Here is a 23,577-nt window from a genome sequence, read left to right as displayed (position 1 = left end):
TACCCTCTGGGATATGCTCTGGATCCCCCATGGCCCTGAATAGGATAAATGGTTTCTGGAAATGGATGGATGAAACTTGTGATCCAAGCTCAGGTCTCATCACAGTAATGTCAAACTTAATTCTTCCCTACACAACAAGTTTGCCATCTTGGTATCACCAAAACAAAAGATTTTGTGTTTTCTTGATCCACATTTTTAGTTAATAGTTAATTGGTAAGTCTAAGCCTTTGTTTTTTTGTGATTTATTCCTTGACGAATTCAAAACAAACTTTATAACACCAGGAAACGTAGTCTTACTACGTTTACCAGGTTCTGGGGGATGCATTGTTTTTTATAAATATTCCTTCACCTTAATTAATATGAAAATGCTTGGAATCAAACTGATCTCTCTGTAGCCTGAAGAGCACATTCTGTCGCAGACTAATCACCCAAATGCAAAACTGCGCGCTTCAGATGCATTCTTACCCACTGACTCTTCTAAAAGCACTTGAGTTATGAACGGACTTTGAACTTATGCCATTTATACAACTGCCATTCGCAGCGTATCTGAAATAGCGGTACATTCTCTGCACAGTTAATCTATTTTTAAACACAGTTCTCTTTACATATTTATTGCCTGCTTTTCCTTATGTTATCCTTCGCCGTATTCCTACCTAAATGATCCTTTGTTGTATTTACTCCTTCTGTATGGAAGCGCATTGCACTCATAAAGGAAAAAATAGATACCATATCTCGTAATGACATTACAATCTCTTTCTTACGAGATATTAAGTCATAACCATTAGATGAGGAGTTTATTTTTTCTTTTATGGACGCAATGCGCTTCCATACTTCTGTGTAACTGGACATAAAATTTCCCTTCACGGACACATGAGTCAAGTTCTATATTGTATTAAATTCAAGGTGGAAAAGTAAGGCGGACATTAGTCGTGCAAATCGAGACCCGCATAGCCCGGGAAAAAAATCACAGCTTTTGACAAACCGCACGTGCGACGGGGGCTTACCCGCAGCGCGTTCCCCCTATTTTGAATTTTGTCCTGAGCCTTGAGGATGCGGCCCGGCGCGGTCTGCCATTGGTCAGTGGCGGCGCGTCGCCGTTACGCTGCGCGAGCGGCCATGTTAGTCAAGCCCTTTCTTTCATTCGGTTGGAAGACAAAGTGATAGACGCTTTCATGAGCTTTACGGTTTTTTTTCTTTCTTCCTCTTCCCCTTAGTTTTTTTCTTAGCATTTTAACTGGCCTGTGTCTGTTTAAATTAGCGGTGTGTTTTTCGAAAAGGTGCTTTTTTCCCTTCTTAGCACCGGCGTAGCTAAATCTCCAATTTACGACGAAGTAGCTTAGCTGAATACACATTTTTTAAGCAGACCTCTCTGTTGGCTTATGTTATTCTCGTCTTAATTCGTTACAGAAAAAACACTATTTTTGTAGAAGATTCAGTGTGGAATTTATATAGGCCTTTTCCCAGGAAAAAAAATATATTGGCCTAGATAATTTGCTACTGCATTTTTTTATTACAATGGCGACCGCAACTTCGACCCCGGCCGGGCAAAGAATAAGCACCCGCTCCACCGTTAGCACCCCGCTTAGCCCCACCAGGATATCCCGGCTGCAGGAGAAGGAAGAGCTGAGCAACCTGAACGACCGCCTGGCCGTCTACATCGACAAAGTGCGCAGCTTGGAGTCGGAGAACAGCGTGCTTCACCTGCAGATAACCGAGAAGGAAGAAGTGCGGAGCCGGGAGTTGTCTGGTCTGAAATCACTGTACGAGACGGAGCTAGCCGACACTAGGAGGTCCCTGGACGACACCGCCAAGGAGCGAGCACGGCTGCAGATCGAGCTGGGGAAGCTCAGGACCGAGCACGAGCAGCTGCTGCACAAGTAGGTCGCAATGCTGGACCGCTGTTTTGCTGAATAAGTCCGTCCCAGCGGTTTATTGTAAGTTATGTATGTATAAGTCTCTCAGGGTAATATGATCTTTAACATTGCCAAAGAGAGGGTTTCAAACGTAGGATTTGCAGTTACTTGGTGCTTGTTTTTCCTAAATTGGTGTTTGAATTTTTAAATAACCAGATAATGAATAATTAAACGGTGTAATTTTGAAGATCATTTTAGGTTTGTTTTCAGGTTTTTTCTGCCGTAAGCTGGTTTAAAGACAACTTAGATCGGTTTTCCAGTTCTCCAAGTGCCACACCTTTTAGATAGTGAAGGGGAGGAGCGCCTACCTTAATTCATTTGCTTTCAGTGGAGTTATGCAACACAGCGTATTTTTTTTACCCATATTGCATTGCAAATGTAGGAGTTTATCTGGCTGTGTTATTGATTCGAGGCTTTTTAAGTTTTGTTTCCTATCTAGGCATGGTGTGATTCCATTTGCTTTGAACACGTGCTTTGCTTTTATTTTAAGTAGTTTTTTTCTTTTGTTCTAAGTTACTGTTTTGTGGTTGTTGCACATAAGAGTCGGTTTTCTGCCTATTTGGAAAGTCTTGAAAAACGATATATCTCATAGTATTTTTGAGAATGTAACTGTAAGAATAAAATGCAAGTTATAGAATTGCCTGGCTTTCTAACTCGTAATATGAATCTGGTCATTCAGTACGAATTTGGTGACTCCTTTAAATCTTTTCCTCTGCATCCCCATACGTGTAAGATAAGCTTTTGGTCTTAAAATGGCTTTGTAAATAAAATCTTCACGTTTTTCATGCTTTTCTGTATGGTGAACCGTTTTCGCCTTCTGCTTTGATGACCCATCATTCAACTTTGGTTTGAATTCCGTTTCTTTTGTGCTTATATAACATATTGCAGTCACCCATTTGCTTACATTTAAACTTACTTTATGTTTTGTCAATCTGAGTGTTGATCTCATTTATTGCTTCTAGAAATACGTCATATATTCTGCATTCCCACTCTCCCATAAGAAAAGTCTTTCATAATACAGTTAAATAACAAATTACCTGGTCTGTTCTTAGCATCTAATGGCATCTAATTTTAGGTATTTGCATCTTATTTTGCAGAAAACATGCATGTGCAGTCATTGCTCACTGCAACTGAACTCCTTGCCAATACAAGACTACATTCTAAGTAAAAAGTAGTGGGTCTGACTGGAGCAGGTCGGTTGTGAAATGACTCTATTTTTAGATGCTAGAATTGCACCCAGCACTAAAAATACAGACTGTCAGAAGTAGCTGTATTGATGGTGCTTGTTAAATCTTCATGGCTGTGTGCTGCCATACAAAGGCAAAATGCCATAATATACATAAAATACATATTTTATTAAAATGAAATTATGACTAAAATTGTGTCTCTTAGGCTTTGTTTTCTCTCTTGACAACATATCTTGTCTACAGGGCAGACAGTTAAAGAACTTTGAAGCCTTTTTTTCCCCAGTTTCAGTGTAGTTGCTGTGTTTCGCCTATGTAGGGCAGTATAGTGTTTATAGAGGAAACAGATGGGCCAGTATTGTGGTGGATGACAGACTTGGTGCAAAGAAACTTCGTCTTCAAGAGCTCAGCCAGGAAATACCAGAGGACCCATGATATATGGCCAGGCGAGTGGGACACTGGAGTCATAATGGACTTTGTTGGATACCAATAGGGTGGAAAGCCCCCAAAACTAAATGAATGTGACTAGTCATATACAGTGGTACCTCAGAACTCGAACTTAATCCGTTCAGAACTCCGGATCGAATCCTAAAAAGTTTGAGTTCTGATCGAATTTTCCCCATAAGAAATAATGGAAAACCAATTAATTGGTTCCCGGTCCCCAAAAATTACACAAAATAGGTTTTTTTTTTTTTTTTTTTTTTTTTTTTTTTTTTTTTTTTTTACCATTTAAACACAAAATGAACCGGATAAAACAAGAAGAGCATATACTGTGCTAAACACATCTAAGCACATTTATCAAAACAGTAATTTGTAAATTAAGAAAATAAATGTATCCAAACAATGTGTCCTGCCCCGATTGTCCGCTCCTTCTGTGTGCCACGCCCCCTTGTTAACCCCATATGGAATCCCCGTGTGATCAGCTGTTTCTGGTTGTTGTCATTAGTCCTCTGTATTTATTCCGCGTTTCAGTTTGTTTCCCCAGTCTGGTCATTGTATTGTCTATCTGCGTTTTGCCTGCCTTACCTGTAATTAAACCCCGATACCCTGACGTCGGCGCCTTTGTCTCCGTTCCGTCCCCGCTGGGCACGACAATATTATTATGATTAAACTTATTAATGGTTTATTATTAATATTAAAATAATTAAGAAATCTTCATTTTTAAATGTATTTTATTATAGAATAATAATTACTGTTACTGTATCATTGTCTAAATGTATTTTTACTGTCAATATATGTATTCAGCTAGTGTGAACATGCACGATGCTATTACAGCAAATGCGAGGCTAAGACTGAAGCATTACCCTTTGTTTCCGCTGAGAGACATGCCGTGTGACTCATTTCCCCGCACGTACAAGTTATCTTAGGTCTGCGTTCACGGTTTGACTTCTGAGATTTAGATCGAGTTCTAGGTAATTTTTTTTCGAACTGGTTGGTTCGACTTTTAAGAAATTCGAGTTATGAGTTCGAGAACTGAGGTACCATTGTATTGGCATTCTCTTTCATATCATGTTCCCAGTTGTGGGTAAGGTCTTTACTTTTACCAAGGATAAGCTTACGAGGCGTATGCATGTGTAAGCCAGTACATCCTTACACAGCTGTGTTTATTGGTTTCTGCCTTGTCTGTCTGTGTCACCTGTCATCCTGCAAACCTAAAATGTTTTTAGAATAAGAAAGCATTTGTGAAATGTTATGGTGACTCAACATGTAACATTTGCTTCCACACGCATGAGAAAGAGCTCAGCGTTTGTGGTAGCATGTGAATTCATGTGCTTTCCAGAAACAACGGCACTTTTAACCAGTAACACTGGCTGAATGAGACCTTGTGAACAGCCATTTGACTGACAGAAGCAGCAAGTATGGTTGTTACACCTGTCTGTAGATTAATATATGGCAGATTTTTTTTTTTGTGGGGTGGAGGGTACCACTGAACTTATGAGTTCCTTTGGAATATACTGTAGAACTTTAAAAAAAAAAAAAATTTAAGAAAGCATTTCAAAGCTGAACTGCAAAGAATTTATTCGTCAGGAAATGCTAAATTCTCACACAAATTTTATGATTTTTCTAAATTGAAATATGGCTGCATGTTGGGGCTTGAATCACACTGGCTGTTTGTTATTGTCTCTGAAACACCAGTTGAATCATATTCACTCAGCCCAGCAAAGTGTGTTTCAGAGGCTTGCTGTCAGCTGTAAGCATGTCATGCGGCATGATGTCGTCTCTGTGCTCGTTATACCTCAGGGAAGGGAATGCATGCTTGTTTGTGGAGTGAAGAGGCAGATATTTCACATGCACATATGCAAACAGTTGGCTATAGCAAGCATTTATGAATGAGAAGGTTGTAGATGTGCAGCTTTTAGTGACTGGAGTGTAGAACTTAGCTCTCTTTTTTTTTTCTTCCTTCCCCTTTTCTTAGTGTAAATCCTTTTAAGACCTTGTTTGACATCCTAGGAGGTGTTCTCAGAACTGGACAGTTGGCTTGCATGGTCAGATGCTGTAGGCTATAGTTGGCTTTGTGGCATAAAGAGATTTTGATTCCTGGTGTGAGTGATTGAGCAGCTGTGTGATGTTGGTGGATGTCAACCTCCTCCCCACGCCATATGTCCAGTCTGCTCCTTGAACAAAATGTCCTTTTGTGTTCTTATAACATTCCATTTAGACACACTGTTCCTTATTGTATAGTTAAAATCTTAAACTCTGTTTTTTCCCGACAAGCATTGATTTTTGAAAGATTTATTTTTAAAAATGAGCTACATAAACTGTGGCTAACTCCTCTGGCCTCACCACCACCTCCACCTTAATATCAGGGTAATTGGGGGCAGTGTGTGGCTCAGCAGGTTCTGATGCCGTGCTTGTGATTGGAAGCTCGCCAGTTCCAGCAGAGTGGTTTCACTGTTCGGCCCTGAGCAATATCCTTCACCCTCCAATTGCTCCAAGGATCGTCTGATCCTGCTTTCTCAAAAAAGTATGCCACTTTGGGTAAAATTGTTTGCCAAGAAAACAAATTGTAAATCTAGTTATCTTTCAGGTTAGTTTTTGCCTAGCAGAATAGTTTCTGTCCAGCTGTCAATTAATTCCAACCCAAATGACTCGAGGCAGCCTGTGAAGTATTTCAGTTAATTTTGACAAGAATGTGTTCCGTTGTGTGTCTTATGGTGCGTTCGATTATTTCTCTCCGAGTCGGAACTCTGATGAAAACGTCACGAAACATCACGAAAAACGTCACTTCCTGTTGGAAACACGCCTCTTTTATGGCATTGATGTCGGACAGAATTTTCTTGTCTGAGTTTCCCCTGTGATGTAGTTTCAACATGGCGGCTTACACACTCAACAGTAATTCTATTTTATAAATCTTTAAAAATGTTTATTTTAAGCGTATTAATACTTATAAATGTAATTGCACGTGTTCGGTTTAGAGAATACCATATTATGACTGTAAACAGTATCCTATCATGCAATATCAGATTTGTTACCAGACTTGTTAGTGTCTTTGGTTTGTTTGTAGTTTGTTTGCCTCTCGAAAAAAGAATATCGCTATGAATGTACTAAAATATTTTATAAAGCTTTTAATGTGATTTGACTGGTTCGTGTTTCTTGTGTGTTTGTCTCTCGGAAAAAATAATCTCACTCCAAAACTAAAATATAAAGCAACAACACGAAGCAGCATGTTCATGGAGGCAGCCATGTTTGTTCAGGGATGTGGTAGCTCGGACGGGAGATTGTCGGACGTGATGTCACTGAACTCGGAATTTGTGAGTTCCGAGAGAAAAACGAACGCACCATTACAGCCGTGTTTGGGTGCAAACCATGTGGATTCTTGAGGTTTTTCTTCCATTCCTGTACTGCCTTTGCCCTGTTAAACTCCTCCCACCCATGTTTGTAGGCTAGGGAGTTATCTCGACCACCCCCCCCCCCCCCCCAAAGTAGGGGCACACAGAGTTACTTCTTTCAGACAGACATTATATCCGAGGGGTAGATGATAATCATTTGCTAATAAGCATTATAACTGTTGTTTAACTGTGGTGAATCCCAAAATGAATCCATTGACTAGATCAGAGATTTGTACAAAACCACAAATCCCTCCGAAGGATGTGGACTGACAGGCAGGAAATGAATCTTCATTACTTTAAGGCAGATTCTTCCCTCCAAAACATGTCATGGTCTCGATCATCTATATTGCTGAATATTTCGCTGGCGGCGTCTTTCTGGTTTCAGTCTACAATAATTTAACTTGGAAGACTTGCTTGTCCGTTGAATTAATTTTTTTCCCCACAAACTGCTACTCCTGAATATTCGTGCCTGGTTCCATAACCAGAATCATGCATTATTGCAGTCGGTTTGATTACGTTTACATTTATTTAGCAGACAAGTTTATCCAAAGAAGGGCGGGTCAGCCAATTCCTGGAGCAATTGGGCGTTAAGGGTCTTGCTCAAGGGGCCAATGGTGACGTCACTCTGTCAACTCTGGGGTGGTGACATTCTGAACACAGGCACAGCATCCTGACCTGCTGGGTCACAAACTGCCACATGTTTGTGTGTCACTGTATTGTCAACTTCATAGTTATGTAAATCTAACTAAATTTGAAGGGTTTTTTTTTTTTGCTACATCATTCAGGATAGGATATGTTTATGGTCCTGCTGATATCATCTGGGCCGAGTGTGTTGTTGTCTTGTCATAGTTGGTTTATTGGGCCACATTGTGTCCTGTTGTGGTAATTTGTTTTCATCTTGGTGGTGGTCAGTGATGCTTTGAGTGTTTTTATAGCTAATAGGGACAGCTTATTATTCTGTTCATCTCCAGATTGTATCTTTGCGTTTAAAAAGTCAATGAGAATGAATAATTAAACTGAATTGTAAGCACTTTTGTAGATATCTTGAATGGATTAATACTTTCAGGGAACTAATGAGGATTCCTTTACCCCTATTAAACTTAAGGCATTTGGTTTTCCTGTTCCTTACTTCCACTGAACCTCTCCAGCATTTTATATCGAACTGTTCTATATGAACAGCTATGCCAAAAGGGATGCTGACCTGGCCAACTCCCAGGCCCGGCTAAAGGAGCTGGAGGCCACGCTCAACTCCAAGGAGGCTGTCCTGGCCACTGCACTGTCTGAGAAGAAGGCCCTGGAGAACAGCCTGGCCGAAGCCCAAGAGCAGCTCCTTGAGGTAGGTGCTTTGCTCATACATCCAGTGTTTTTCTTTTCAACTATGGGTTTAACTTCATTTAAGATCATTTTCCTAATTTCATTATTTGAAAAGCATATTCTGTCTCCAGTAGAGGGTGCTGTGGCCAGTAGTTTATTTTGCAGGCCGTTGTTGGAAAAATGAGCAGGGTTCACAAAAAATGCTACAGAAGTATTAACCATGAGTACATTCCACTTAGATTATCGGGTGACTTTAATATGTCTTTTCTAGGGATGGACGATCCACATGTTTTCAGATCTGATTCCGATAGACAACTGCCAATACCGATCCAGATTCCGATACAAGAGCTGTTTTTACTTTCTTATACTTTATATATAATTTTTTTAAGCTAGTAAATATAGATGGCAAAAAATGTATGACAAAATATTTAATTAGCATACTACAAACATGCATAACGTACTGTTTCTCCTGTTTTTGCAGTTCAATATGAGTATCTTCAAAGCAAGTATACACAAGTGGCGAATGCTTATAATTTTTACACAATTTTTCTCCCATTGGTGTCAGCTCAGTTACACTTTGTTGTGATGGCAGCCCCTCTTGTATCACAAGCTGCAGCTAATTTGCAAAACAGTCCAAGTTAGCGACTCCCAAATCATACATTGCTTTTTTTTTGTCTCGCACAGTTGCTTGCGCTTTAAGTGGGATTGTCCATTAAACGCTATTCCCACCTCTCAAAACTTTATTTTACAAAGATTGCAAATCACTGTACTACTGGTTTCTGTTAAAAGCGTAAAATACTCCTCGTCCGTCATGCCTTATCTTACCCTTCGCAGTACGAGGAGTGTATGCGCATGATGTTACAGCAGGCGGAAGTTACTGTACTCACACCCACTGAGTAGCAACAAAGACTGAGGGACAGCGTTGGCGTTTAAATTTGAACGCCTCAAAAAAACATGTAAAATGGGAAAGAGCCATCGTGCAATTGATTGTACAAATAGCTCCTATTTCTTGTTAAATCTGTCTTTTTAGAGATTGCCAAATCTAAATAAGTAAGTATAGGATGTGGATCGGTCACGCATGGCCGGTATCCGATCCATCAAATAGGTCTGGATCGGCGGCGATCGAATATCGGATCGGTGCATCTCTAGTCTTTTCCTTAACCTCATCATCAGATGGTAGTCGTTTGCAGGTCCTGTCCCTGGTGTTGATCACATATCTGTACTTACATAGTTGGATGCCGGCCTGGCCTCGACCAAGAAGCAACTGGGCGAGGAGACGCTGCTGCGGGTGGACCTGGAGAACCGCTGCCAGAGCCTGACAGAGGAGCTGGAATTCCGCAAGAATATGTTTGAGGAGGTAAGACCCACACATTTGCTTCCTCAGCAAGCGTTTGCCGTTTGTAGTTAAGTTAATGTAACACTGGGCAGAGAACAAAGGTCTTCCATCCTGAAGTACCAGAAGGTTTTATGTTCATTGCTCATGATTTTTTGCACTAATGGGAAATCCCCGAAGAAACTCAGAGAAGTCATTATGAGGGCTCCCCTTTTGACTGCTGAGTGACTTGTGTCTGAACTGCTGAGGTAGGAGGTCATGTTATTGCCATTTACTTTACCCTGATGTGTTTATGGGGCAAGATGCTGGGAGTGCAGCTCCAGATAAGGAATCAGCATGGTGAATGGCTTACAGTCCACACTTCAGCTGTAACAGTCATTAGCTTGCTGCTAGTGGGGCATGAGTAATCTGTTTCCAGTCGGAGAGCAATGTGTGATCATACGTGGTGGAAACGCAGCGTATAGCACTCTTAGCGAATGTCTTGCTCCTGGTGCATATTGGCTGCCAGGCCATTGTGGGGGGTGATGGTGATGTTTAGTTTGATTCATCTCGCATCCTTTCTAGCACCTGATAGTGCACCGGAGGTGGACACAGCAGAGTCTTGTTTTAATTCTGCCAGAAATGGTAGTATTTGATGATAGCTGTAATTAGGTCGGAGAGATACTGATGTATTATGTGACGTTATAGAGTTTTTGGATTATTTTATGCAATTATTTGGATTAATTAACGCAAATCCTTCATTCAATGGTGTAGTGGAGGGTAAATGCACATAAACGCCATTTATGCACCTTTTAAATTTACAAAACAGCATTTACGTTAAGGATATGAATAGTTACCCTCCCTATTTATTGCTGTGCATATAGTTTACCCACCTTAAATTTCTTGTTACCACTACACCACTGTTTCATTTCTTCATGATAGAAATTCATAGTAATATCAAATGTTGTAGTACTCAAGGTCTCGATCTTGTCTTTGAATCAGCCGTATTTGTACTCGTTCTTGTCATGAACTTGGGATTTTATTTCGAGATCAGCCGAGACCACAACTCGGAAAATATTCCTGCTAATGAGCCATTTACTGTCAGATTGGATAACTTCTCACTTCAAGTGCAACCAATGACGTTACTGCCAACCTCGTTACCCATCCCACCCCTTCACACACGCACGTGTGCACATGAACACAGGTGAAGTCGTGGTTGTCTGGGAAAGATGTCAACACAATCGGCTATTATCAAATGTGGCTACATGTACCACAAAGTGTTTACCTTACCATTCCATTAGGGGGGTGCCCCAAGTTAATTTTATTTTATATATAGCGCCAGATCACAACAGAAGTCGTTTAAGGCTACCTTTCCTATAGAACAGGTCTATATCTTGTCCTTTTATTAAACAAACTAAATAGCCTTATCTTATCTTATTTACAGTTCATCACTGTACACAACCAGACACGCTTTGAAACTAAATTTGCCGCCTGCTGTTCACAGGTTTTTCCTCACCAATCGTCTTATTTGCACCATTCAGTCACTAAAGTCTGTGGCGTTTCACGAGAGCGCAAGCTGGTGCATTTTTAGCGTAAAATGCGTAAAAGGCTTTTTCTCTGTAATAAATGTTTACTTTCTTTGTCCGTAATAAATGCAGACACACTCCTTCGCGTGCTCTCTCCCCCCGTCACATATGTGTATCAACATTAACATTTGAGAATTATTTAATAATATTCTTAGTAGCAGCAGCGGTAGTCTGTGCTTTTACATTAAAAACTGGAGTACTGAATATATTATCTAAAGCACCATGCTGGTTGCACTCTATAAAAAAAAAAAAAAGATTTTGTTTTTCATTACATTAATTCAGCAGACACAAAAATTTAATTTTTCTGTACTCTTAATGTAGCATACATTTATTTTTTATGTGGGTTGCTGGAAACAACATTTGTACAAAAACAGCTTGGGTTATTGAAAAATGCTGGAAATCGAATTGGTTCGATTAATCGATTATCAAAATGATCGTTAGTTGCAGCCCTAATGACATCCCCATGACAGGAGATCAAGGACACACGGCGGCGGCACGAGACCCGTCTGGTGGAGGTGGACTCAGGAAGGCAGATGGAGTACGAGTTCAAACTGGCGCAAGCCCTGACCGACATGCGGCAGCAGCATGATGAGCAGGTGAAGCTCTACAAGGAGGAGATGGAGCAGACCTACCATGCCAAGGTGAGGCCCGCAGCACGTTGAATGCATCCAGATGTGTTGCCACCCACTAGGTAAAACAGAGATGGGCATGTCCAGCAAACCTGCGAAATCAGTTTGCGAGTTCATTTGAAGATAGCCTTCTGGTGTTCACAAGCTGCAGAAGGTTCTGTTGAGACATCAAATCTTTTATGACTTTGATAAGGGAAGTCGGAGTGCTCAGTCAATCATAATAAAGTAGCATTCTTGGAAAATTCTGGTCTTTTGTGCAAGCTTCATTGAGGTAAACTGGTACAAGTTCTGACATAAGCAATCAAGCTGCACGATGGATGGATTGAGTGGAACAGTGTTGACTTGCATAGCCTCTACAATGTTCTTTTCGTAAAGGGAAATGGGAGTATCCTTCAGGTTGGGAGCTGTATGCATTTCAGTCTATGGAGCTTGCATGTAAACATGCTCGTCCTGTCTGTTCGCTTTCATAAGGTCTGTACATTCGCAGCTTGGCAGCAGAGAAGAACAACTCGACTGTCGCATCCTGAAATGACTGATTTCCTGTTTTGCGGTTTGCTAAGATCGTCGGCCTGCTCTTGCCATGCCCAGTTCCTCATTTTGATCGTCCATCGCCGGAGTGCACGGTGACGCTTCATCTGTACTGACGGTACCCTAACTTGCAATTTTCAGCTCGAGAATACACGGCTGTCGTCTGAGATGAGCAGCTCTTCGGCCAGCCTGGCCCGGGAGGAGCTGAAGGAGTCTCGTCTGAGAGTGGAGAGCCTTGCTGCCCAGCTGGCCAGCCTGCAGAAGGAGGTGAGGGCTCTTCCAGGCGTGGCCTGTCACCAGGAGTGCCTAAATTTGCACTTCTGTTTATCTGTGCAAGTGCAAGAGTTTGAAGTAGTCTTGCAATACTTTTAATGCAGCTGGTTGTCGAGAGTTGCTACCCCGTAAAGAGCTAGGGTCAGGTTCCAGGTTCCCATCGATTCACAATCTCCCCATCCCTGCAGGCTCGTGGCTGGCAGGACCGTATTAATGAGCTGGAGACGGCGTTGGCTCAGGAGAGGGATGCAGGTCGGCGCACCCTGGCCGAGAAGGAGCGTGAGATCGCCGAGATCCGCGCCAAAATGCAGCAGCAGCTGGACGACTATGAGGAGCTGCTGGATGTCAAGCTGGCACTGGACATGGAGATCAATGCTTACAGGAAGCTGCTGGAGGGCGAGGAGGAGAGGTGATGTGGACGTGCGCCAACACCAGGGCCCCCTTGCTGCCGGGCCCAGAACCATCAGTCTCTTACTTCCCTCGATGTCTTTAAAAGCAGGGGTAGCACAGGGAAGCAGGTAGCGCAGACGTGCTGGTGCAAGTCCCAGGCAGGGCCTACAGCAAGGTACTTTACTGGAAGGGATTAACAATCCCGGGATGGGAATGGTAGCTAGACCGAGTGCTTATTCCCGGCGTTAAAGATCTGAGGGACCATCTGGTGTGGAGAAAGTAAACAATACCTCAAGCTTTTAGGTCGAGTAACTCCTGGATTGTGTCAAAAACATCCTATATGTATAATAGCAGCAGCCTTGTCTGTGTGTGGCTCACTGCTAAGGCCCCCCCCCCCCCCAGGCTGAAGCTATCCCCCAGCCCGTCGTCCCGTGTCACCGTGTCCCGCGCCTCCTCCAGTCGCAGTGTGCGCACCACACGTGGGAAGCGCAAGCGTGTGGATGTGGAGGAGTCGGAGGCGAGCAGCAGCGTCAGCATCGCTCACTCCGCCTCCGCCACAGGGAGCGTTTGCATCGACGAGCTGGACGTGGATGGGAAGTTCATCCGGCTGCACAACACCTCCGAGGAGGTGAGCGCCAAACATGCTTAGCCCAAACAGGTTTCTGTTTTGCCCCTTTCTGCACGCCCACCTCCACAGATGCAGTCGGATAACGTCCTTATCACTGTCACTGGTCTTACCCAGTACCTTGGAACATGAGTGATTTATCCTCAATGTTCTGACGCCTTCCTTGCAGGACCAGCCAATGGTAGGTTACGAATTAACCAGAACCATTGGAGATACCTCAGCTACCTACAAGTTCACTCCTAAATACCTCCTGAGGGCAGGACAGAAAGTCACGGTATGTCAGCGACCGTCTCCTTGCTTTTGAAAGGACCAATTGGCAACACAAATGTTGGCATCTCTATCCTGTGTAGTGGAGGCATCCATGTTATCCTCCATGTCTTATCAGATCTGGGCCTCTAATGCTGGTGTAAGCTCCAGCCCCCCCACTGACCTCATCTGGAAGAACCAGACCTCCTGGGGCACTGGCCAGGACGTTCGGGTGGTTCTGAAGAGCCCCCAAGGCGAGGTACGGCTTGGCTCCGCTCCACTGCCAGAGAGCTGTAGGCTTGGCCGGGTTCCTTCACCTGGTGCTTGGTTATAGTCTTGTGATGCCCTCCCTTCACAGGAAGTGGCCTTCAGAACCACTATTTTCAAGACTGCAGTGCCGGAGGAACGAGAGGATGAAGAAGATGAAGGTGAAGTTGAGGTAATTGAGGAGGACCTCTTTCACCAGCAGGTGAGTAACTCAGGGTGCACATCCTCTCTCTCCCTCCATACCGGAGATGTGGAGTAAAGAAGCCTTACCTCAGTGGGACGGTGGAATAAGGTCAAAAGTGTAATATGTGAAATTCGTATTTCAGATACTTTCTGAGTTTGCGTGATTCATGCACAGGAAATGATATCAGTTATTGACTCCTTGACATTTGAGTCTTTCTGAAACTCAGCTGGGAATCTGCCGGATCGCTGGCACATCACTGACCGGTTTGTGGTGACCATCTGACCAGGGTATCTGTCTTTTCCAGGGAGACCCCCGTGCCACTAAGAGAGGCTGCATCATCATGTGAGCCAGCAGCCGCTGCTCCTCTCACCCGGCGTGCTTTCAGCTGCCAGCCCAAATGGAGCTGAACTAATCTTTTTCTACTGTTTTAGTTCATATTATCAAACGTGTGTGAATCTTTTACTGCAGATTGTAAACCATTTTGATACATTTATTTTTGTGAAAGCAGAACACTCATGACTTGTTTTGTATGAACCAAATCTTGTTTTTAATGGAGGACGTTTTTGTAGGGTTAGGTAATGAAACTGACAGGTCTTTAAAAGCAGGGCAGCTTGCAGAATTATCCTCCAGGTGCTGTGACCTTTTTTTTTTTTTTTTTAAACAACTTCTCTACTTTTTTAAATAGTATTTTAAAGCCTTTATAGAAAGTGATTTTTTTTCCATTAAATGTAGTAGTTTAGATGGGGAGGACATTGCATATGTTGGAATGTAGATTATGCTTTTATGTAAACAATAATAAAGTTTGGAATCATGTTTGAGCCTGTATGATTTTCTTTAAAAAAAAAAAAAAAAACACCCAAGCGGTACTGCTTTTATTAGATAGGGGGCAGCATCTGCTGTCTGATTAGGGGGCGCTTGTGAATAATTTAAAATTGCATCAAAAAGTAACTTAAGTCTGTCTTAACTCATGGCAATCATAATTTAATGTTTAAGGGTGGAGGGTTTGCTATATTTCTGTAATGACAAATGAGTGACCACATGAAATACTTGGATTTCAGTTCTCGTGTGTGTGTGTGTGTGTGCACACACGCACACTCCTGAACAAACTGCTTGTATGATTGAAAACAATATTCTGGAAAAGAATGCAGATAACACACCCAGAATTCAGTGACTTGAGTTTGAGGATATAGAGCACAATGGGTCTCAAAGGGGAACTAGAAAACCCTACTGTTGAACTTGTGCTGAACTTGGTTTTAAAAGCCCATAGGCGGTAGCTTAATTTTTTCTTACTACTAGATATTAAGATTACAAGTTAGTTTAGTTGTATAACATATATATATATATATGTGTGCCATGCAACAGTGTATGAAGGATACCAGAGGTTTGACCAGAGGGTTTATTGTACATTTAGAAGCAGCTCATCAGGGCAAAGCTGAAGGTGTTGCAAAAAAGTCGGCTCTGTGGTCCAAGTACAACTAGGGAATTTAACCCCTAAATAAGAATTTTCTTCTTAATGAACCAAACGGTAGCTGCATCATCAGAAATTTGCCACTGAGGGTAAAAAAATCGATAGCACCTCCAAAAATACCCCGAGGACAACTCCGATTCTCCTTGCCGAAAGAAGAAACACTAGAGTGATATAGATTACAGACATACGATCAAGGCTGACAGAAAGAAGTGTGAAATTAATCAATACAGACACAATAGGGGAAACTCAGATTCGTTCAAAATCCAAACCAGAACACGTACATAGCAAACGAAAGCTGCTGCATACAATCCTTCATTGTGTAAACATTGAAACAAAACGTCCGCACTGAAAGTCTAGTGCTGTATTTTCAAAATGCGATGTTGGTGCCCTTTTGGCTTTATGTCGCTGCATTCACAGCATGAATCTTTCGTACTTTCACGGAGGTTTCCTTAAAATCAGCCGTAAGTGTGCCAGTGTCGCTTCTTTACGATGTGGACGCGTCATTATGTCTTTAAAAATAAACATGTCGATGACATTCAAGTACATTTTACTAGCCCGTCGAGCGGCTAGTAAACAGCTCCAATCATAACACACCGCAACAAATAGTGTTTCATAAAATACTGAGTTTCTGTGGGCAGGTATTCTCCATTATGGCACTTAAAACGCCGCCGCCAAGCTTTGAAGATCACACGGCTAAAAAATGTATTTTTTTTGCGAGGTTAAGGAACTGATCAACGCTGTTTCGGGCATTTGTTAAATTTCTAGCTGGAAAAACTGATATGCCCTCCCCAGTGTCAAATTTACAGCTTTAAAGTGTTTTAATCTGTTTTTAAACAGCGTTCCACTTAAAATTACATGAATTTTAATTCATGGTTTGGGGCAATAAACTCAATCCAACCTTGGGACGTTTACTCTCCATGCATATAATGAATATGTGCAGATTGGTTTTAGTTGGCCTATGCCAGTAATGTGTGTTAATTTAGTGTACTCAGCCAAATTAATATAGAGGAGACCGTGATTTTTTTTATATATATATATATATATACACTCACCTAAAGGATTATTAGGAACACCTGTTCAATTTCTCATTAACGCAATTATCTAATCAACCAATCACATGGCAGTTGCTTCAATGCATTTAGGGGTGTGGTCCTGGTCAAGACAATCTCCTGAACTCCAAACTGAATGTCAGAATGGGAAAGAAAGGTGATTTAAGCAATTTTGAGTGTGGCATGGTTGTTGGTGCCAGATGGGCCGGTCTGAGTATTTCACAATCTGCTCAGTTACTGGGATTTTCACGCACAACCATTTCAAGGGTTTACAAAGAATGGTGTGCAAAGGGAAAAACATCCAGTATGCGGCAGTCCTGTGGGCGAAAATGCCTTGTTGATGCTAGAAGTCAGAGGAGAATGGGCCGACTGATTTAAGCTGATAGAAGAGCAACTTTGACTGAAATAACCACTCGTTACAACTGAGGTATGCAGCAAAGCATTTGTGAAGCCACAACACGCACAACCTTGAGGCGGATGGGCTACAACAGCAGAGGACCCCACCGGGTACCACTCATCTCCACTACAAATAGGAAAAAGAGGCTACAATTTGCACGAGCTCACCAAAATTGGACAGTTGAAGACTGGAAAAATGTTGCCTGGTCTGATGAGTCTCGATTTCTGTTGAGACATTCAAATGGTAGAGTCAGAATTTGGCGTAAACAGAATGAGAACATGGATCCATCATGCCTTGTTACCACTGTGCAGGCTGGTGGTGGTGGTGTAATGGTGTGGGGGATGTTTTCTTGGCACACTTTAGGCCCCTTAGTGCCAATTGGGCATCGTTTAAATGCCACGGCCTACCTGAGCATTGTTTCTGACCATGTCCATCCCTTTATGACCACCATGTACCCATCCTCTGATGGCTACTTCCAGCAGGAATAATGCACCATGTCACAAAGCTCGAATCATTTCAAATTGGTTTCTTGAACATGACAATGAGTTCACTGTACTAAAATGGCCCCCACAGTCATCAGATCTCAACCCAATAGAGCATCTTTGGGATGTGGTGGAACGGGAGCTTCGTGCCCTGGATGTGCATCCAACAAATCTCCATCAACTGCAAGATGCTATCCTATCAATATGGGCCAACATTTCTAAAGAATGCTTTCAGCACCTTGTTGAATCAATGCCACGTAGAATTAAGGCAGTTCTGAAGGCGAAAGGGGGTCAAACACCGTATTAATATGGTGTTCCTAATAATCCTTTAGGTGAGTGTATATATATAGCCTGGACTCATATGTGTGTGTGTGTGTGAGGGGGGGGGTTGTTGGTGTTTTTTTGTGTTTTCCTGTGTTTAGTTTTATTTGGTTTGATGTGGGGGGGGATATATATATATATATATATATATATATATACACACACACATCTGCCTGAAAAAAACTGCTAAGAAAACTGCTGTAATGATCATGAATTTCTTTAACAAAAATTTCTGCCTAGTCTCAGCTTTGGAAATTGAGTTGTTAATATCTGATTTAAAACAAAAAAACAAATTCAATAGAAAATTGTGTTTTTTTCTGTCTTAAATGCACATAAATCTTGGCTTTAGTTGGTAAACTCTGACACTGCAGCCCTTTTGACAGCACAAACACTGAAGGACAATTTGTGTCACTTTACAAATTGCACACGTTACAGCCTCATGGGAATTCGGAGTCCTGTGCTCAGTGCACCAGTCAGGAGAGACAGTCTTCATGCTTCCAGACATATACGTATGCAGATTGACACGTCCTGCTGTGGACAGTCCATTTCACAAAAGTCAGCGTCCTGCATCGTCCATGATAGCTGAAAGTGGATTCACCCCCCTTAGCTGGACCTCATACGAGTGATTCCTTGGAGTGACGCTTTACTGGGGGTGGGCCAACCAGGGACTGCTGTGTCAGGGCCTCACCATGTGACCTGGGCAGCACAAGCACCACTCTCTGATTGGTTTGCCGCCATTCGTTATACAGCCGGCAGTGATACCTGAGTGACACCTGGGGGAAAGAATAATATTGATTCAGGAGTAGCCCTCCGATCCCATAGATGCAGTGTTGCCCAATCGAATTCTTGAGGTGCTGCAGTCAGTCCACATTTTTGCTCTCTCCCAGCTCCCAGCCAATCTAGATCACTGTTCGCCTGGTATGGGTTTATTGGGAATTGGGAGGGAGCAAAAATGTGGACTGTCTGGGGTCCTCGAGGACTGGATTAGGAAAATACTGCCATAGAGGAAGGCCGCCCATCCATAGTCCTAAGGGGGTACAGTCAAACTCTGCTCTTAATGGCTTTGTTGGAGAAATGATCTTTAACAATAAGTCACCTGGTATTTTAGGCGTTACAGGGCTATAATTAATAAGAAGTCATAGTCCTACAAAAGTCAGCCTTTGGGGATCCAGGTTTGAGGTTCAATTTGGTACGTGAAGTGATCTGAGGAACCTACCAGAGTCCAGAAGAGGTAAATGGTAAAGAGAGCGACGGTGAGAGCGATGAGGCCCATGGCCTCCAGCCGGCTGGAGAATTGCAGGTGGTCCACAGCCCCCCGCAGGCAAAGCCAACCCGAGATGGTGGCCAGGGGCGTGATGAGCAGGAAGCAGACCATGTCGCCAAAGAGCGTCCTCCTCTCCTGCTGCAGCCCCGGGTTGCGAATCCACTGCGGGGCAAGTCGGGGACAGGTTGGGCTTTCGCTTGGTGAGGCAAGTCAAGGCTAGTGGGCTTCATTTTCATGCCATGCAGATACAGGTACACAGTGGCTGGAAATAGCTTTTCCCCCAGGACCAAGGTGTAATATAGAAACCGGCAGTGACAGGATGAGGGCTTTCACAGGACTTAAAGTACAAAACACATGACAGTGCGAAACAGGGGGGCTGGACACAATGGCTTATATACATATGTGTTTCTAGATAATAAGAAATACAGCAATCAATGCCAGTCTGGGAAGGGGAGGGGGACCAGTGGTATATTCACACCTGTGATTTCAGATACTCATTCAAGTGCCATACAGCAGGCTTACTGCTCCTCTTCTGAGCATTTCAATCCTAAAACACAATCCTGACTGACAACCAGTCAGCCTGCCCCACACTGAAACTCAAATCTTAAAATTTGGACTGGATTAATTAGGACTTTGTCATCCTGCTCATTTGACTTGCTCTGCCGGCCGCTGGAGTCTGGTCCCTCCCAAGGTTTCTTCCTTCTAGGGAGTTTTTCCTTGCCACTGTCGCCTCTGGCTTACTCACTGGGGGCTTTGGCCAGGGATAATGTAAAGCACTTTCAGACAATGTAATGCTGTGAAAATGCGCTATACTAATAAAATAGAATTGAATTAAAAACCATTCTGGGGCTGCCTTCTTAATAAATATAAGGGTGATCATAATGGCTGATGCATTTGGGCGTTTTTCTTAGGAAGGCCTCGATATGTTCCACAATAATGATGGCGGACACCAGAACCCCAACCTGGCATTTAATCTGATAAGAAGCCAGTGGAATAAAGGGAGTTATCGTATCGCTACTCTGGGCTGATACTGATGTCCTGGGAAATGGCACATAAACAGATTAAGAGTAAAGTGTATCACTGCACTGGGTGTAAAAGTAAGCCTGCAAGCAGCTCTGAGACAGGAAGTTTAGTCGGGAGACTGATCCTGTCTGCGCTTTCATAAATCAAATTACTCCTCTGTGGCCTAATGCACGGAGGATATCTGTGTCCGTTTCTCCTTTATCAAGCGGATGCTCTGGATGGATTCCCAGGCCACCGAGCAACCTTCTAGTGAACAGAGACAGGCTGATTACCAGCAAAGCCAATGCAGAACATTTCTCCCAGTTAATTAAAAATGACACCTTTGACAAATGACCAGTTTTCCCTCAGGATCTTCAGATCCTCAAAACGCAGCTGTCGGATAGTCCTGCAAAGGTCACGGTTCACAGTGGAGCATAAGAGGGACCATGATCCGTACAGAGGGGCCACACAGGGTATTACTTAGTAATACCTCGGTTACTACTGAAGTACAAATCATGAACAAATCCTGAACAAATATAGTCTACTTGAATTAAAAGATTAATCACGGTTAATTAATCATCAGTATTTCACTTATATTATTCATCACTTGTTCCTTCAGTAGTTCCGTAGTAACTCCACTGCTGAGTAAGTCCACTGCTCATGTGACCCCATCTCTGTGTACACACAGAGCTGTGAAGATCAAAGTTCAAAGTGGATGCTATGGCACGCTATGGAATTACGGTGCATTATTTATCCATTGTGAGTGCGGCCGCATCTAGATATGGACAAGAAATGACTGCACTGTGGCAGCGGCAGCCTTCGGTTATACAGCGCCAGTCAAACGTGTGGACGCACCTACCCATAGAAAGGTTTTTGTACTATTCTCTACATTTTAGAATAATTATAAAGACATAAAAACTATAAAATAACATATATGGAATTATGCACTGACCAAAGAAGTATTTTAAATACTTAACTACTGTGTTTAGGTCAGGTGGGCAGGTCATGTGATGCAACACTATCGCTCTCCTTTGTAGGCAGTTTGTCGTGTCCAAACTTTTGACTGGCACTATACTTACAGAAATGGAACCGGGCTGTGGTGAGAATTTGGACATTGAATCAGGAAGGTGTCCTCTGTTTAGGGAGATGCTGCAGCAACGTTAATGGAGAATCCTTCTCCAGTGTGCTATTTTACCACTGGCCACCAGGCGGACAGGTGAGCTGGGGGTAGGGAAGGGCAGTGCTCACCTCCAGCAGAGGCCGCGATTTGCGCTTCACGCTAAACTGGAAGTGGCAGAGCTCGCAGAAGCTGGAGCTGGACGAGGACAGCCAGTGCTCCAGGCAGCTGCGGTGGATGGTGCCCAGGGTGCCGGCGCACTCACAGGGGGACAGCAGCTCCTCCTGGGCACTGCCCTCGTGGCAGATCCTGCACATGGGCCTATCCGCTAGGCTGCAAGAGACAGGGGTGGGAGTGAAGGATGAAAGATTCCAAGCAAAACGAAGCAGTCGGAGAGAGGAAACATGTTTTGAAATGGACAAAAAATGTCATTTTTTACGTATCACATAAATGAAACTTGAAAATGCATCAAGAAGTAATATTTTTGCTTATTCATTCATGTCCATGTGAAACTGCATTAAAATACGAAGTTATTCAAGAATTCCTTCTCACACATCTCTAGCAGACTTGCATTAAAATGAGCATAGTGAAGTTATGGCAGCAGTACGGTGAGTGAAACAAGTCAAAATGAAACACAAGGGACAGAAAGGCATCGTGCAGGAATATCTTGTCCACTCGAAAAAATCAGAGCTACTAATGAAAATGAACATAAGGACGCGGAGCTGTGCTCTGGCAAGGTGCGATTTGGACATAAGGACGCGGAGCTGTGCTCTGGCAAGGTGCGATTTGGACATAAGGACGCGGAGCTGTGCTCTGGCAAGGTGCGATTTGGACATAAGGAGGCGGAGCTGCGCTCTGACAAGGTGTGATTTGGACATAAGGACGCGGAGCTGTGCTCTGGCAAGGTGCGATTTGGACATAAGGACGCGGAGCTGTGCTCTGGCAAGGTGCGATTTGGACATAAGGAGGCGGAGCTGCGCTCTGACAAGGTGCGATTTGGACATAAGGAGGCGGAGCTGTGCTCTGGCAAGGTGCGATTTGGACATAAGGAGGCGGAGCTGTGCTCTGGCAAGGTGCGATTTGGACATAAGGAGGCGGAGCTGTGCTCTGGCAAGGTGCGATTTGGACATAAGGAGGCGGAGCTGCGCTCTGACAAGGTGCGATTTGGACATAAGGACGCGGAGCTGTGCTCTGGCAAGGTGCGATTTGGACATAAGGACGCGGAGCTGTGCTCGGGCAAGGTGCGATTTCGACATAAGGACGCGGAGCTGTGCTCTGGCAAGGTGCGATTTGGACATAAGGAGGTGGAGCTGTGCTCTGGCAAGGTGCGATTTGGACATAAGGACGCGGAGCTGTGCTCTGGCAAGGTGCGATTTGGACATAAGGACGCGGAGCTGTGCTCTGGCAAGGTGCGATTTGGACATAAGAAGGCGGAGCTGTGCTCTGGCAAGGTGCGATTTGGACATAAGGACGCGGAGCTGTGCTCTGGCAAGGTGCGATTTGGACATAAGGACGCGGAGCTGTTCTCTGGCAAGGTGCGATTTGGACATAAGGACGCGGAGCTGCGCTCTGGCAAGGTGCGATTTGGACATAAGGACGCGGAGCTGTGCTCTGGCAAGGTGCGATTTGGACATAAGGACGCGGAGCTGTGCTCGGGCAAGGTGCGATTTGGACATAAGGACGCGGAGCTGTGCTCTGGCAAGGTGTGATTTGGACATAAGAAGGCGGAGCTGTGCTCTGGCAAGGTGCGATTTGGACATAAGAAGGCGGAGCTGTGCTCTGGCAAGGTGCGATTTGGACATAAGGACGCGGAGCTGTGTTCGGGCAAGGTGCGATTTGGACATAAGGACGCGGAGCTGTGCTCTGGCAAGGTGCGATTTGGACATAAGAAGGCGGAGCTGTGCTCTGGCAAGGTGCGATTTGGACATAAGAAGGCGGAGCTGTGCTCTGGCAAGGTGCGATTTGGACATAAGGACGCGGAGCTGTGCTCTGGCAAGGTGCGATTTGGACATAAGGACGCGGAGCTGTGCTCGGGCAAGGTGCGATTTGGACATAAGGAGGCGGAGCTGTGCTCTGGCAAGGTGCGATTTGGACATAAGGACGCGGAGCTGTGCTCGGGCAAGGTGCGATTTGGACATAAGGAGGCGGAGCTGTGCTCTGGCAAGGTGCGATTTGGACATAAGGACGCGGAGCTGT

General features: G+C 43.8%; 2 protein-coding genes across 8 annotated transcripts in view; one reads left to right on the top strand and one right to left on the bottom strand.

Annotated features, from left to right (window-relative positions):
• The first annotated feature begins 1,109 nt into the window (after positions 1-1,109).
• LOC140587364 (lamin-B1-like) lies at positions 1,110-15,094 on the top strand. Of its 4 annotated transcripts, XM_072708626.1 has the most exons (12): positions 1,111-1,877; positions 8,107-8,263; positions 9,473-9,598; positions 11,610-11,780; positions 12,438-12,563; positions 12,758-12,978; positions 13,069-13,134; positions 13,362-13,587; positions 13,754-13,858; positions 13,970-14,089; positions 14,189-14,299; positions 14,586-15,094. In XM_072708626.1, the coding sequence occupies exons 1-12, from the start codon at positions 1,516-1,518 to the stop codon at positions 14,625-14,627; spliced, it is 1,833 nt and encodes a 610-aa protein (XP_072564727.1). In that variant the 5' UTR covers positions 1,111-1,515; the 3' UTR covers positions 14,628-15,094. The 4 variants fall into 4 exon arrangements, with proteins under 4 accessions (XP_072564726.1, XP_072564727.1, XP_072564728.1 ...); XM_072708625.1 differs by lacking the exon at positions 14,586-15,094 and having other exon boundaries at positions 1,110-1,877; positions 14,189-14,579; XM_072708628.1 differs by lacking the exon at positions 13,069-13,134 and having other exon boundaries at positions 1,112-1,877.
• A 569-nt stretch (positions 15,095-15,663) lies between these two features.
• LOC140577539 (E3 ubiquitin-protein ligase MARCHF3-like) overlaps positions 15,664-23,577 on the bottom strand; it is a 31,111-nt gene continuing 23,197 nt past the window's right edge. For 3 of the 4 annotated variants that reach the window (XM_072708630.1, XM_072708629.1, XM_072708631.1), the window contains 3 exons: positions 21,513-21,714; positions 19,215-19,424; positions 15,664-18,771 (listed from right to left, as the gene is read on the bottom strand). In XM_072708630.1, coding sequence (XP_072564731.1) covers positions 18,613-18,771; positions 19,215-19,424; positions 21,513-21,714 — 571 coding nt within the window. In that variant the 3' untranslated portion in view covers positions 15,664-18,612. Of the gene's footprint in view, positions 19,425-21,512; positions 21,715-23,577 lie in introns of all 4 variants that reach the window. The other variant, XM_072708632.1, reaches the window with a different exon arrangement.

Source organism: Paramormyrops kingsleyae, unplaced genomic scaffold (assembly GCF_048594095.1).
Source record: "Paramormyrops kingsleyae isolate MSU_618 unplaced genomic scaffold, PKINGS_0.4 ups187, whole genome shotgun sequence".
Taxonomy (NCBI): Eukaryota; Metazoa; Chordata; class Actinopteri; order Osteoglossiformes; family Mormyridae; genus Paramormyrops; species Paramormyrops kingsleyae.
The sequence above is the reverse complement of the archived record's forward strand: the minus strand, read 5'-3'. Positions and strand labels throughout refer to the sequence as shown.

What these genes read in the sequence shown, in the direction of transcription:
- LOC140587364 (XM_072708625.1), top strand. Translation starts at nt 1,516, where the DNA reads ATGGCGACCGCAACTTCGACCCCGGCCGGGCAAAGAATAAGCACCCGC. An exon ending in GCAAGAATATGTTTGAGGAG is followed by an intron (nt 9,599 to 11,609) that starts GTAAGACCCACA and finishes TCCCCATGACAG; the next exon opens with GAGATCAAGGACACACGGCG. An exon ending in GGGCAGGACAGAAAGTCACG is followed by an intron (nt 13,859 to 13,969) that starts GTATGTCAGCGA and finishes ATGTCTTATCAG; the next exon opens with ATCTGGGCCTCTAATGCTGG.